This window comes from Mauremys mutica, chromosome 24, assembly GCF_020497125.1.
Source record: "Mauremys mutica isolate MM-2020 ecotype Southern chromosome 24, ASM2049712v1, whole genome shotgun sequence".
In the NCBI taxonomy this organism is placed as follows: Eukaryota; Metazoa; Chordata; order Testudines; family Geoemydidae; genus Mauremys; species Mauremys mutica.
Window position 1 is genome coordinate 6043298 of NC_059095.1, and position 13045 is coordinate 6056342.

General features: G+C 52.5%; 1 protein-coding gene across 1 annotated transcript; it reads left to right on the forward strand.

The window, feature by feature from the left end:
* The first annotated feature begins 5933 nt into the window (after positions 1-5933).
* Positions 5934-12790, forward strand: ODF3L2 (outer dense fiber of sperm tails 3 like 2). Its single transcript, XM_044998915.1, has 4 exons — positions 5934-6082; positions 8754-8864; positions 11020-11133; positions 11753-12790. The coding sequence occupies exons 1-4, from the start codon at positions 6031-6033 to the stop codon at positions 12232-12234; spliced, it is 759 nt and encodes a 252-aa protein (XP_044854850.1). The 5' UTR covers positions 5934-6030; the 3' UTR covers positions 12235-12790.
* The last annotated feature ends 255 nt before the right edge of the window (positions 12791-13045 follow it).

A 13045-nucleotide genomic window follows, 5' to 3' on the forward strand; every position in this document is an offset into this window, starting at 1 on the left:
CAGACAAAGGGTAGGAAGAGATAGTATCTGATGACTTAAAAACAGAAGCTGCTTGGCATCCCCAGGAGAAAATGTTGTGTTTAAGGAACTCTCATTTATTGGTTAGCTCCTTCTCACACTCACACCCAGCAGCTTGCTGTTTTTCAGGAGACGTGAAAGCTGGTGACAGAACATCACCACCTTCACAAAGCAGCCCTGCCTTCTACCTCTAGGGGGAGCCCTTCGGTCTGGATTTGTAGAGAAAACAGAAGTGCTCAGACAGCACCCGCACCCGAGGCCGCATTTTCAGCCGGGCTCAGCTCCCATCTCAGTGCTGTAAGGAGCAGGCCACATGTGCAAAAGCCGGCTGGAGGCTGAGCCGTTTTGAAAACCCAGCTCTTATTTCGGTGCCTCCTCGGGAGCTGAGCTCGTCTGCAGTTCTGGCTGTGGGCGCTGAGCACTTGAAAACCTGGCCTGGAGCATTTGTTCTGTTGGTAGCGAGGTAGCACGGCCTACTGGGTAGGGCAGTGCCCCGGGAATGAGGAAACCTAGGTTCTTTCCCCAGCTCTGCAAACAAGTCACTCCAGCTCTCTGCAACTGTTTTCCCTTAGTCTGTTAATTTATCATGCGGAAGGATGCCACCCATTAGCACAAGCTACCAGGGGAGCTGTTCCATGCCAGCAATTCAGACCCACAGAAGCAGTTTTAGATAGGGGCAATAAAGAATACCTTGTATGTCGAAACCACAGGGGACATGTGTGACGAAGTGGGAACGTTCTTGCTGTGCTATTTGAATGCTGAGTGGGGAGTATTAACCTGGGAAGGTTGCGGGGGAGTTTGGGACGGCCTGCATTGGGGAAGGGAGCATACCCGAGCAGGTAACCTGAGACCCCAGGAGGGGGGTTGGAGACCAGGGGTAACACCTCTGCCTGGGAACCTGGACAAAGGACACAAAGGCTGGGGGAGGCTGAGTGAGAGGTGGAAGGGAGTTTCAGTTTGGAGCTGGTAGGGAAAGAGAGGGGCGACCCGACCAACAGGGCTGTGGCCTCCCTGGGGCCCCCAGATGGACCTAACAAAAGGAGGTCCTGTTGTTTGCATTGGCAAGACCTGTTTTGGACTGTGTTCCTGTCGTCTAAATAAACCTTCTGTTTTACTGGCTGGCTGAGAGTCACAGTGAATCGCAGAAAGCCGGGGGTGCAGGGCTCTGACTCCCCCACACGCCGTGACAACATGTAAGGAGGCAGGATGAAATTACTAATGCTGGAATTTGGCCTGGACACCCGCATTAAGCCTCCAAATCCTTACCTAAAAAGGTGCCATCAGATGAAAGGAAGGCAGGTGCCCCACAGTATTGTAACATTTAAGTCTATAACTTTTGCCCGCTTAGGAAAAATAGGTCAAGTTATTTTCAATAATGAATGTTATAAACGGTGCAAGGAAACCAGACAGAGACTAAATGAATCCAAACAAAGCTGCCTACTCCTATGATTCAAGGACTGCATTGAGTTTGGACTTAAGAAAATGTGGAAATGAAGTCCAATAGGAAGTCCTTATAGAAATAGTTTAATTGTTGTGCAAGGATCAGCTGAGGATTGGGCCCAGCCTTTACTTCAATAGGCGGGGAAAGGGCAGATTTCCTGCAGGATAGCAATGCTCTTCCGAGCCGCAGCTGCCTTTCTGCACAGAAACTCCAGGGGAGTGGGGTTGTTTTGTTGGCTGTTGTTCGGGAAGGCTATATTTGTGGGGATGGGTCACAGGGTCAAAGCAGCATCTGAGCTACATTCCCACCGGCTTTCTGCCTGGAGTGACTAAATGTGCTGCATTAAAATTAGCAGCTGACAATTAAGCCTGCCGCTGGGAACCTGCTCCAAGTGGTGAGTCATGCATAGTGATGGATGTACCGTACCTGCTGCTTTGCGTCTCGTCTCCCCACCAGAGTCCAAGCCCTGGCAACGCGGGGTGCTAATGGTGCAGGCAGGCAAGTGCTCCAGCTGCAGCTCCTTTGATTCCTTCCCCCCCCCCGGTGGGAGAGAAAACCCATTCATTGGGGAAACCCATGGTGCTCACCTCCTTGTTGCTATGGTTATTCAGTATTTTTGTGGTCAGGGTAAACTGAGAGCTGCTTTTAAACTCCTGTTCTTCCACCACAGATCTCAAAGCTTTCCTCTGTGAGCGCAGACCCGCTGCAAGACAGAAGCATTTGCAGCTATTCCACAGCTGTGTAGGGCTTCACCATTGTCACTGCGCTGCCTTCAGAAGCCAGTGAGAACATCTCAGCAATAGCACCTATCTATCTATGGTACTTACTTATAGGGCCACTGGCACAGCCCAGGGCAGCTGCTCCTGTAGTCCTCATTGGTCCAGCAAGGACTCTGCCTCTCTGGCTTTGGGCTGTCATGGCTGTGGAGACACGTGTCTTCTCTCCCTTCTGACCAGGATATCTCCAGCCTGAACAGTTCCCTGCCTTCACCGTGTTCTTCTCAGCAAAAGACTGGCTACTGAAGCAGGCTTCTCTTGCGTTCTCTTCAGAGACTAACAACCCAGCAATTGCCAACAGTATCTAAGTCATCACACAGTTCTTAATAAGCAGCCATATTTTATTCTCAAGGGAATACAGAGAAGACTTATTAAAAACAATAGAAGAACCTATCCGCGTAATGTTACCCCAAATTGGGCCAGCTAGTAAGCTTAGGGAGAACAACGACCCACCAGAGTTTGGCAGAAAGCAGCATGTTTATTATACTGACAGCTAAGCTCAAAAGAACGGGGTGGAGGTGGGGGTGTCACACACACCCTCGCATACTCACGCTCCCTGGACAGGCACGGCACTGGAGATGTCAGGATCCTTCAGGGTAAGTGTCCCTCAGCGCAGCGATGGACGGTGTGATGAAGGTAAGTCTTCCCGAGGCACGATGGATTGCAACGTGGTGAGCCACTGAGCGGTCCGGGCGAAGGGTCTTCACGGGAGGTCCAATCTTGTGAGTGCACTGCCGAGCACATGGCCCCTTCCCCTTTTAAGGACCTGCTCCTCATGGCCTGTGACTAGAGTAATAGACTTTAAGGTCAGAAGGGACCATTATGATTGTCTGGTCTGACCTCCTGCACAACGCAGGCCACAGAATCTCACCCACCCACTCCTGCAACAAACCCCTAACCTATGTCTGAGCTGCTGAAGTCCTCAAATCAGGGTTTAAAGACTTCAAGGTGCAGAGAATCCTCCAGCAAGTGACCTGTGCCGCACGCTGCAGAGGAAGGCGAAAAACCTCCAGGGCCTCTGCCAATTTGCTCTGGAGGAAAATTCCTTCCCAACCCCAAATATGGCGATCAGCTAAACCCCGACCATGTGGACAAGACTCACCAGCCAGCACCCAGGAAAGAATTCTCTGTAATAACTCCGATCCCACCCCATCTAACAGCCCATCACAGGCCACTGGACATATTTACCGCAAACAGTCAAACTAGAGATGACTTGGCTGGGTCTGCTTGGTCACACTCCACCTCAGACAGTGTCCATGCAGTGTCCATGCATTGGGTGTGCGAGCGCTGCCTAATTAGAGTCCCAGACACCATAGGCGCCAACTTTTCCCAGTGCCGGTGGGTGCTTGTGCCCACCCCCGGCCCTGCCCCCATTCCAACCCCTTCCCCAAAGTCCCCGCCCCAACTCCACCCTCTCCCTGCCCCTATTGGACCCCTCCCGAAATCCCTGCCCCGGACCCGCCACATTCCCCCTCCTTCCCTCCCACCGTTTTCCACCGCGAAACAGCTGTTTTGCGGCACAAGTGCTGGGAGCCGGGGGGAAAAGCGGGCATGTGTAGTACATAGGGTCCAAAAGAGGTGGAGGGTGGGGCGGGGAGCTGCCGTTGGGTGCAGAGCACCCACCAATTTTTCCCTGCGGGTGCTCCAGCCCCAGAGCACCCACGGAGTCAGCGCCTATGCCAGACACCTTGTCTACCTGGGAGCTCTTCTGATCTTCCAGCTGTTCAAGCAGCCCATTCATCCCACAAGCATTCCAGAAGGGAGGGGGAGGGGGAAAGCCACTTCACAGGGATTCACAGACGGAGAGGAGGTGTAACAGACCTTTTGAACATACAGATTATACAGAGCATACAGGTCACTGCTGCTCCGACAACACAGGCTGGTCTGAGATCCCACCCCTCCAACAGGGGCACTGGCAGGAGCGGTGCTTGCAAACCCCACCCAGGGATTTCACCTCATTGCAAGTTCATCACACCCTCAGCTGAGAACCAGCACAGCCTGGAAAAGTTTCGTCCAGCCTTCATACCCTTTGGAGGTCTTTGAACTGCCCATGAAGAGGCAACAATGAGTCTCTGCTTCAAAAGGCTGGATTTGAGGTGGGTCATTTGCATTTCCTTCACCCCCCACCCAAGTATTTCCTAGGAAATACACTTTGCTCATATTGCCCCCTGCCCAAGTCCTCTGAAGCCCCTAATATCTTCCAGAGATTTCATTAATCATGTCCTCTCGCCTAAAGAGGTTCCATCCCATCTCACGCTAGCCCATGAACATCTGCATTTTCACGACAACGGACTCCCAGAATCCTTAACCTTCATTCCATAAGGTTCAACATGATTCCATAAGGTTCGGCCAGGATACTACTGTATCTGTCCCAACTACTTCTTACCTGTAGGATCTGAGCACCTCACAATCCATGTGACACTCAACTTGGAGATGTTTCCGAGTTTCTAAAATAATGAACCACCCCGGCATGTTGAACAGCTGGCTCAGGCTAGCAGGGCTCAAGCTGGACCCTAGGTTCTAGGACCCTCCTGCCTTGCGGGGTCTCAGAGCTCAGGCTGCAGCCCAAGCCTGAACGACATGGTAATTTTATAGGCTTACAGTCCAAGCTCCATGAGCCTGAGTCAGCTGATCCAGGCCAGCTGCGGCCTCGCTGCAGGTCTTTCATCGCAGTGTAGACGTACCCTTTGTCCTGCTCTGCAATCTGCCAGCCCCCCTCTCCCTCTCCGGGCCTAGATGCCAATTCTCTTTGCTGTCGTTTACGCCTCTGCGTCATTGGCGCAAACCAAATCAGCATTTGACAGCCATTTTACCCTGGTGTAAATGACCACGCACAGGAGAGGGCAGTGGGGAATTTGGCCCCAGGTCTTTTCCTTTGCAGGGTGTTTCATTGCCCTAGTTTCAGCTGCCAGCGTCACCAAAAAATCACACGCGCCCAGGAGGGCAGAATGAAGCTATTATTGCACCCGCATTAACTCTCCCGTCTCCTTTGCTGGTTCTGCGCTCTGCTCCTCTGAGCCGGCATGACACAGCTCAGGAGCTGGGGCTCTCCATTTGCCATGTCCAACGGAATCCCTGGCTGCTGATCCTCCGCAGTCCTGTGCAGGCCAGTGATCCAGCACCCACCCCGCACCTTACAAAGGAAAAGGGCCAACCTCCGCCCCAAGCACCAGTCTCTCGGGCACCCGACAAGTCCCAGAAGCATCATGCGGATGGGCAGCAACCTAACCCCACCAAGCACAGTGTGGATTTCTCGGCGCACCAGGCAACGCTTCCCCATGCTGGCTGCGCTTATCAGAATCTAATTTGCCCTTCTGAGCCCCTCGGAGAGCAGCTGGGGAACAGAAGGCGTCATGCTCCAGCGAGCAGGGCAAAGCAGCTGTCTCGCCATCGGCCTGCAGGGTTGCTAAGTGGGCATCAATCTTGCATCACTTTGCTGGGGCCACGGTCGAGTGTGTGTGGGGGATAAGTTTACAATGTCACCCCCAGTCCCTCCTCCATGGGTGTCGGCTTTCAGCGAGCGCGACCAGTGGCTGTCACCAGTGCTGATGGACTAACACGTCTCCGCAGCAGGGATCCAGCAAGCGTCTCATGCTAGGCTCCTCTGGGAACAGCCCGCTGCCAGGGCCTTTTCTCTCCTGCATCCCTGCAGGGCGGTTTTATCAGAGCAGACAGAAATCCCCACCTGTTAGCAGTCGCGCTCAGGATCAGCAGTAGTTTTGGAGCAGGGGTAGAGCAAGAGAGCCCGGCCCGATAAAGGATTGGTTCCGTTTGTGCATCCACGCCGTGTCCAGGATGGCAGAGGTGGGGCGGAGAAAGACACCTGCCATCGCTGCTCATGAGACCGGTACGCTTGCTGTGAAGCCCCATTTCCCTTTGCCGTGGGGTGAGAGTGTAAGCAGTTGGGAGCAGGTCTGTCTTTTTATGATGTGTCTGTACAGTGCCTCGATCTTTACGTGCTACTGTAAATAAATTAATAAATAACTTCAGAGGGACTGTCATTGCCTGAACATTTGTACGGCCCTTAGCAAAATAGGAAGCTGATCTAACTGACAAGAGGTGCTACTGTGCCTCAGTTTCCCCATCTGTAAAACAGGGATAATGATTTTGACTTCCTTTGCCAAGCATTTTGAGATCTGCTGATGAAAAGGGCTGTATAAAAGTGAGGGATTATTATTGTTATGACTGCAATATACATAATTAAAATAATGGACGCTAGCGATGAATCTCCTGACTTTGGGCGGGCAGCCCAGCGAAGGAACTTCATGAAACCTACCTGAAAATTGCTCCTTTAGAGAATCAGATTTGAGAGAGTGTGTTTTTTTGTTTCTCTTTTAAAGATCCTGAAAGGTCTGGATGTGTTTATTTCTAAGATGGGCCCAAAATAAAACCCTGCCCATCCCAACCCCACCACAGCGCAGCTGCTTGGTGCCTCAGTTTCCCCATCTGTGAAACAGGGATTGTAAAATTGACCTACCTCACAGCAGGGACAGAGGGGATGTGGTGAAGCTGAAATGTCTGTTCAGAGCTGCTGTCAAGATGTCAAGTGTCCCATAAGTGCTAAGTCGTTAGAAATCACTGCTGGAAACAGGAGCTGGTGGGAGGCAGCTGGTCTTGGTTCTGTAACATTTCTGTTCATTACAGTGCTCTGGATTCAGGCAGCACTTTCCTTAGTGCTGTCACTTCACTCCTCTTGAAGTAGGAGCCGCAGGCGTTTCGATGAATGGCTTATGAAAGATGCTTTAGTCCCACCATTGCTTCTGTAAGCGCGTGTGTATCCGCTGCTGGAATTCGAACTGCTACCGTCTCACATTGGTACCCCAGCACTGCATCCTTGGACAGCAGAGAAACTCAGTTTCTTAGGGCGTGGCCATGCTGCAATCACAGGGCACGGTTGCCTCTCCTGTCGATGAACCTGAGCTGGCTCTAATGTAGCTGGCAGCAGGGAGCTTCAGCACACGTATCATTGGGCATGCCTGCTCTGGAGCGCCCCCTTCTGGCAAAGCATGGTGCTGCGGGCCCTGCCCTCAGTTTACCCTCTTCAGGGGCTCTGTAAGTCACCTCCACCAGTCCAGAGTCGTTAAAACATTCCCCTTCTGGGTCTAATTTGCAATTCACAACAACACACAGTCCTGTAGGGCGTTCCCCCCTCCATCCAGAAGAGAACCCTCCCCTTCCCTGGGCCATTCCCCAGCTGGAGTCTTTCCACCCCCACTCCCCGCCCCATCTCCACTCCACCCTCCCTCTTTTCCCAGGAGAAGCTGCAAGCCTTTCAGCTCCACCTTAGTTCGTTCTTTCTTTCTTTCTTTCTTTCTTTGGCAAAGCAGAGTTGGCTGAAGACTCTATATCTAAATCGAACTACTTAGTGGTTTATATTCTCTCATTCTGCCCTGGGTCTTCCAGCAGGCAATGGTACAACACCTGTCTAATACTACCCCATTTCCCTGCTATTTTCACCCCCGTTTCCTCTTCCTGTTTCCCCCCTTATGAGGCGCCGTCCATCAGACCAATTTGGCCAGCAGGTAATGAGTCACGCGTGCCCACCACCTCTTAGAGGGCAAGTCCCCCTGGGTTAGCTCGCTAGCCCTGCAAGTATTTACCCAGGGTTCCAGGTGGGCTTGTAGGAGTCCCGAGCTACCATGATCAAAGCGAGCTCAGGTACGTCTGTGTGAGCTGCAATCACATTCTGTGACTGGAGACGAGACGGACGTGCCCTTCGTGGCGGTACATCCCCTGCACCAAATTGAACTTCACCTGTGTGCCCTGCATGTAAAAGACAGACCCCCCCAAACCCTGATGCTGAAACAGCTTCAAATGGAAGGCGATTGCTCTAACAACATATGCAGATTAATAGATTAGTATGAATTATTTGTATTACTGTAGCGCGTAGGCGCGCCCGTCATGGACCAGGACCCGATGGTGCTAGGCGCTGTCCAGATACAGAAAAAGGCAGTCCCTGTCTCAGAGAATCGCGTCATCAATCTCTCTTCTGATGTGACAGCACCAGGGAGTCTGTGCGGACAGCAATTGGCAGCTTCCTGTATGAAAACTCCACTGGGCTGAAGCAATGTAATCCTCTTTCTCCAGTGCCTTTGAATCTGAGTATCTCAAAGTGCTTCGCAAGTACGAAATAATTTCATTGTCAAGTCGCCCTCGGAGGATAGAGAACTTTCACTGAGTCTGTGTCAGAGGTGGGGAAACTGAGGCACAGAATAGTTGCGCAACTTGCCCAAGGTCATCCTTGGAGTCAATGGCTGAGTCTGGGGTAGTACGCAGGAATTCCTAGCTTTTTTCTTCTAATCACCAGCTCGGACTCTTTCCAAGAGTTGGGCACAGAGCCCAGGCATCCTAGCGCTCAGTCCTGGGTTCAGATCACTAGCTAACACTCCTTTCCAGAGCGAGGGACAGAACACCGCAGTCCTGGCTGCTTCTGCTCTAACCACTAGGCAACATTGCTGACGGTAGTCCGGGTTTCTGACATATTATTAACTCATGTGCATTTTGTTGGTTTGTGCCAGGCCCCGGGCCGGGACAGTACCGTCTGCCGCCTACTGTCGGATTTGTCAAGCACGACTACACCAAGTTAACCAGCCCAGCTTATTCCTTTCACAGGAGACTCAACAATGGCGGTAAGTCTTTGTGAACCACTCTCTCTAAAACAGCCTGGGTCTGACCAACGTCAGTTCTTCCCGGTGCCCCCCTCACACACAATTCCCTCAGCGACGTATCCAGTGTCACTTCACCCACCTCCCAGCCCTTCCTCTGAGCAGCTGCTCAGGCACGGAGTCCAAGATCAGTATGTGTGTGTATTCCTCCCCTCCATGTGTGTATATGGCCCATGTGTGTTTGGGTCCCATCTCTGTGTGTGTACCCCAGTGTGTGTGTATATACCCTCCAAGTGTGGGTTTGTGTCCTGTCTCTATTTGTGTGTGTTTATATCACCCATGTGTGGGTTTGTGTCCCATCTGTGTGTGTTTATCACCCATCTGTGCATGTGTCTTTTCTCTGTGTTTGTGTATCACCCATGTGTGAGTGTGTTCTGTATCACTCATGCGTGTGTATCACCCGTGTGTGTTCTGTGTATCACTCACGTGTGTGTGTGTGTGTGTATATCACCTGTGTGTGGTTCTGTGTGTGTGTGCCCACGTGTGTGTGCATGTGTATCACCCATGTGTGTGTTCTGTGTGTGTATCATTCACGTGTGTGTATATCACTCGTGTGTGTGTTCTGTGTGTGTGTGTATCACTCACGTGTGTATGTATGTCGCCTGGGTGTGTGTTCTGTGTGTGTGTGCATGTGTATCACCTATGTTGGGTTTGTGTTCTGTGTGTATGTGTGTATTTTCTCTGTGTGTGTGTGTGTGTGTATCACCCATGAGTGGGTGGGTGGGTGTGTTCTCTGTGTGTGTTGCCCATATATGGGTTTGTGTTCTGTGTGTGTGTCTAGGAGAACTTCTTGCACGTGGATCTTTTGTGCTTTGCCATTGTGTAGAGTTTTGCTGTTACCACGAGCGTGCTGGAACAGGGCAACTTTGAAGCTGCCTTAACTCAGCTGACCAGGCTGAGGGCACAGACACCACGGGACTCCTGACTGCTCTTTATTTCCAAAACAAGAATGCACAGGGTGAAGCAGGGAGCCAGAGCTGAGAGGCCAAAAGCACATTATTCTCAAGCTCAACAGGATTTGTAATGAAAACCAATACACCTTTCCTCCCTGCGCCATAGCCCTCCTGGCCAAACTGCATCCCCTCTCCGTTCGGTCACAGCGTGCCGCTTCCGCTTCAGAGGGGTCATTGAAATGCAGGCCCACCATGAGGGGCTTCTGTCACTCATCTCTGAATGCAGCTGTCACGCTGTCCTGACCTTAGCCTCAAAGCAGGGAGCCCCACAGGCCTCTTCCAATGGCCTGTCGCTACTAAAAATGACAGAAGCATGCCCAATTAGTGGAGGTTTTGACTGCACGTACCCAGGAGAGTATCAGAGGGGTAGCCGTGTTAGTCTGGATCTGTAAAAGCAGCAAAGAGTCCTGTGGCACCTTATAGACTAGCAGATGTTTTGGAGCATGAGCTTTCGTGGGTGAATACCTGCTTCGTTGGATGCATGCGTCCAACGAAGTGGGTATTCACCCACGAAAGCTCATGCTCCAAAACGTCTGTTAGTCTATAAGGTGCCACAGGACTCGTACCCGGGAGAGTTGTGACCGCTAGTTGTAACAGGCACTCTTCAGCTGTCAATCTCAACGAACAGGGGAGTAACTTTATTCCCATTGTACATCTGAGGAAACTGATTTTCCTAAGATCAGGAGCAGCAGAACCAGGGCTAGAGACCTGCCCTCCCCTGTAGCCCTGTCAAGCTCTTGATGTTGCTTACGAATGATCAAAGGCCTGGCTCTGAGCTCATAGCTGTGGCTTTTATACGGCTGCAATTCCATTGACTTGAGTAGAGGTCTTGATTTACACCCGTGTATGTGAGTGGGAATCAAAGCCCTTTATTTACTCCAGCGTCATTCCCCAGGAGGGGCCGGAGTCTGGTCTCAGGTCAGTGTAAATCCAGAATGACTCCATGGAAATCAGCGGGATTATAACAGCGTAACAGATCCGAATATGGCCTGGTGTGGATGCGCAATCCAATTAAGATGTGACCGACAGGCCCGTGACCAAATTCATCCCTGGTACAATCCCACTGAAGTTACATCAGGCATGAATTTGGCCCACTCCATAGGAGAAAGCGCTGTCCTATCTTCCCAGCCGCCCCATTGCTCTATGCTTTTCTCTTTTGTTGTCAGTGTACTTCAAAGATTCAAGCCCAGGTCCCTGCTATTACGTGGATCCGCAACTCACTCGCTTTGGCAGGAGTGGAGGCCCATCCTATTCCATGCTGGCGAGATCAAAGACCCTGGGTGAGTGGAAGAGCATGAAAAGCCTCCATTGGGCTAGGAGTTGGTGGGGGGCACACGGGTGGCTGGTTTGATCGCGTCAGCAGCTCTTTGGGTTGCTTTTAAATTGAATGTAGTGCTGGTCTGGCAGCCCTGGGCCACTCTTTATCCTCAGGCAAGCCACTCCTCCGCCAGTGTTCCTTGCTTTGGCCTGGCGGGAGCCCCCAAAGGGTGAGAATGGCCCATTCAGCCCTGGGCTGAGGCTGCTTCCAGGGGCGAATCAGTGCCAACTCTGGGGTTGGCTTTGGTGCAGCAGACACCAGACACCATGGGTGAGGTTTTTGGTGCAGCAGAGGATGGCCTGTGACGGCTAGTTCATTCAGTTGCCTGCCCTGGTAGGAGTGGGCATTCCTGCCCCACCAGGGCTGGATCGGAAGTGGCTCTGCAGAACTGAAAGGCCTCTCCTGGTGCAACAGGAACCGGCCCCCAGTGGAGGCAGGAGATCAGACGACTAGCGCGCTCTGGCCTGGGAAATCCTAGACTCCACATCCAGCGTTATCGGGGTGACATGACGCGGAGCTGGGCACGAGCTCCCGTTCCCGACTGCGTCCAGCTTTAGCGTTTAACGCTGTGTCTCCTTCAGCGCAGCCACGGACCCCTGGGCCAGCCAGGTACAGTCCAGAGAAAGCCCCACCTGTCACCCAGCGCAGGCCGCCGTCTTTCACCATGGGATCTCGTACCAAGTACCGGCGGGTGGATCCCGTCCCTGCCCCGAACAGCTACGCTCTCCCCTCGCTGCTGGGCTCCCGGGTTCCCAGCAAACCGTCCAGCCCTAGTGTCACCATCTCAGGACGGAACAAACACGGTGGCTTTTCTGAGGACTGGTCCCAAACGCCCGGCCCCGGCCATTACAACAGGACAGATCCCAACACCTACTTGCACCGGGCACCTGCCTTCTCCATGCGGGGGCGACGCAGTGCGCCCGGGGCCGCCCTCCGGACACCGGGGCCTGGAACGCACAGCCCCGAAAAGGTGACCGCCCACAAGACAAGAGCCCCAGCCTACTCCCTGGGTGTCCGGCACTCCGAATTTGTCACTCCTCTCATTGTGGATGTTTCCCAGTGACAGAGCAGTGGGGCGGCAATTCCCTGGCGTCAGGTCCCTGGCCTTGATTTCCCTTCCCTGCCTTGATCTACTGGCTCTCCAGTGACTCAGACTGGAAGCTCTTTGCTTTTCCCCCAGCCCAGTCATGACACACAGTCCTGGGAGAGCGTCCAAGCAGCGGATGCGCCAGCACTTGAGACATTTAAAACAGGGCCAGTCCAAACCCTGTGGAAGTGTAGGGAACAACCCTGCACTGCTCTGCAGCGGGAGGAGTCTTCCTGGGGTTGCCAACCTTCCAGGACTGGCCTGGAATCTCCAGGGATTAAAGATTAATCTTGAATTAACGATTATGTCCTCATGTGATGAAATCTCCAGGAATACATCCAGCCAAACTTGGCAACCCTCAGTTTTCCACCTCTGGCCTCTGTGACGCTTTGATTCCCGAACAGCCTCCACAAACTGGGTTCTGAGCTTCCCACTTGGAGACCCAAAGTTTCTCTAATAAACAGGTCAACAAAGAAGAATGTCAAGGACCGTGTTTGTGTGCAGCGTGGAGCTGACGCAGAGCGCTGGGTGGCTCGCAAGCTTGTCTCTCTCACCAACAGAAGTTGGTCCAATAAACGATAGTACCTCCCGCACCTTGTCTCTCTAAAGATATTTTCAGGGGAGAGGGAGAGGGGGAAAGGAAAGAGGTGCCGCTTTCTAGCCCCCTCCCTGGCATTCCTCCGGCTTCGATTGTCACAGTTACTTTGCCACTGTTTATTTCTGCTGCTTCTTTTGGCTCTTCTCCCGCCTTAGGCAGTGAAACTAGGCTGGTTAGTTTCACTTGCCG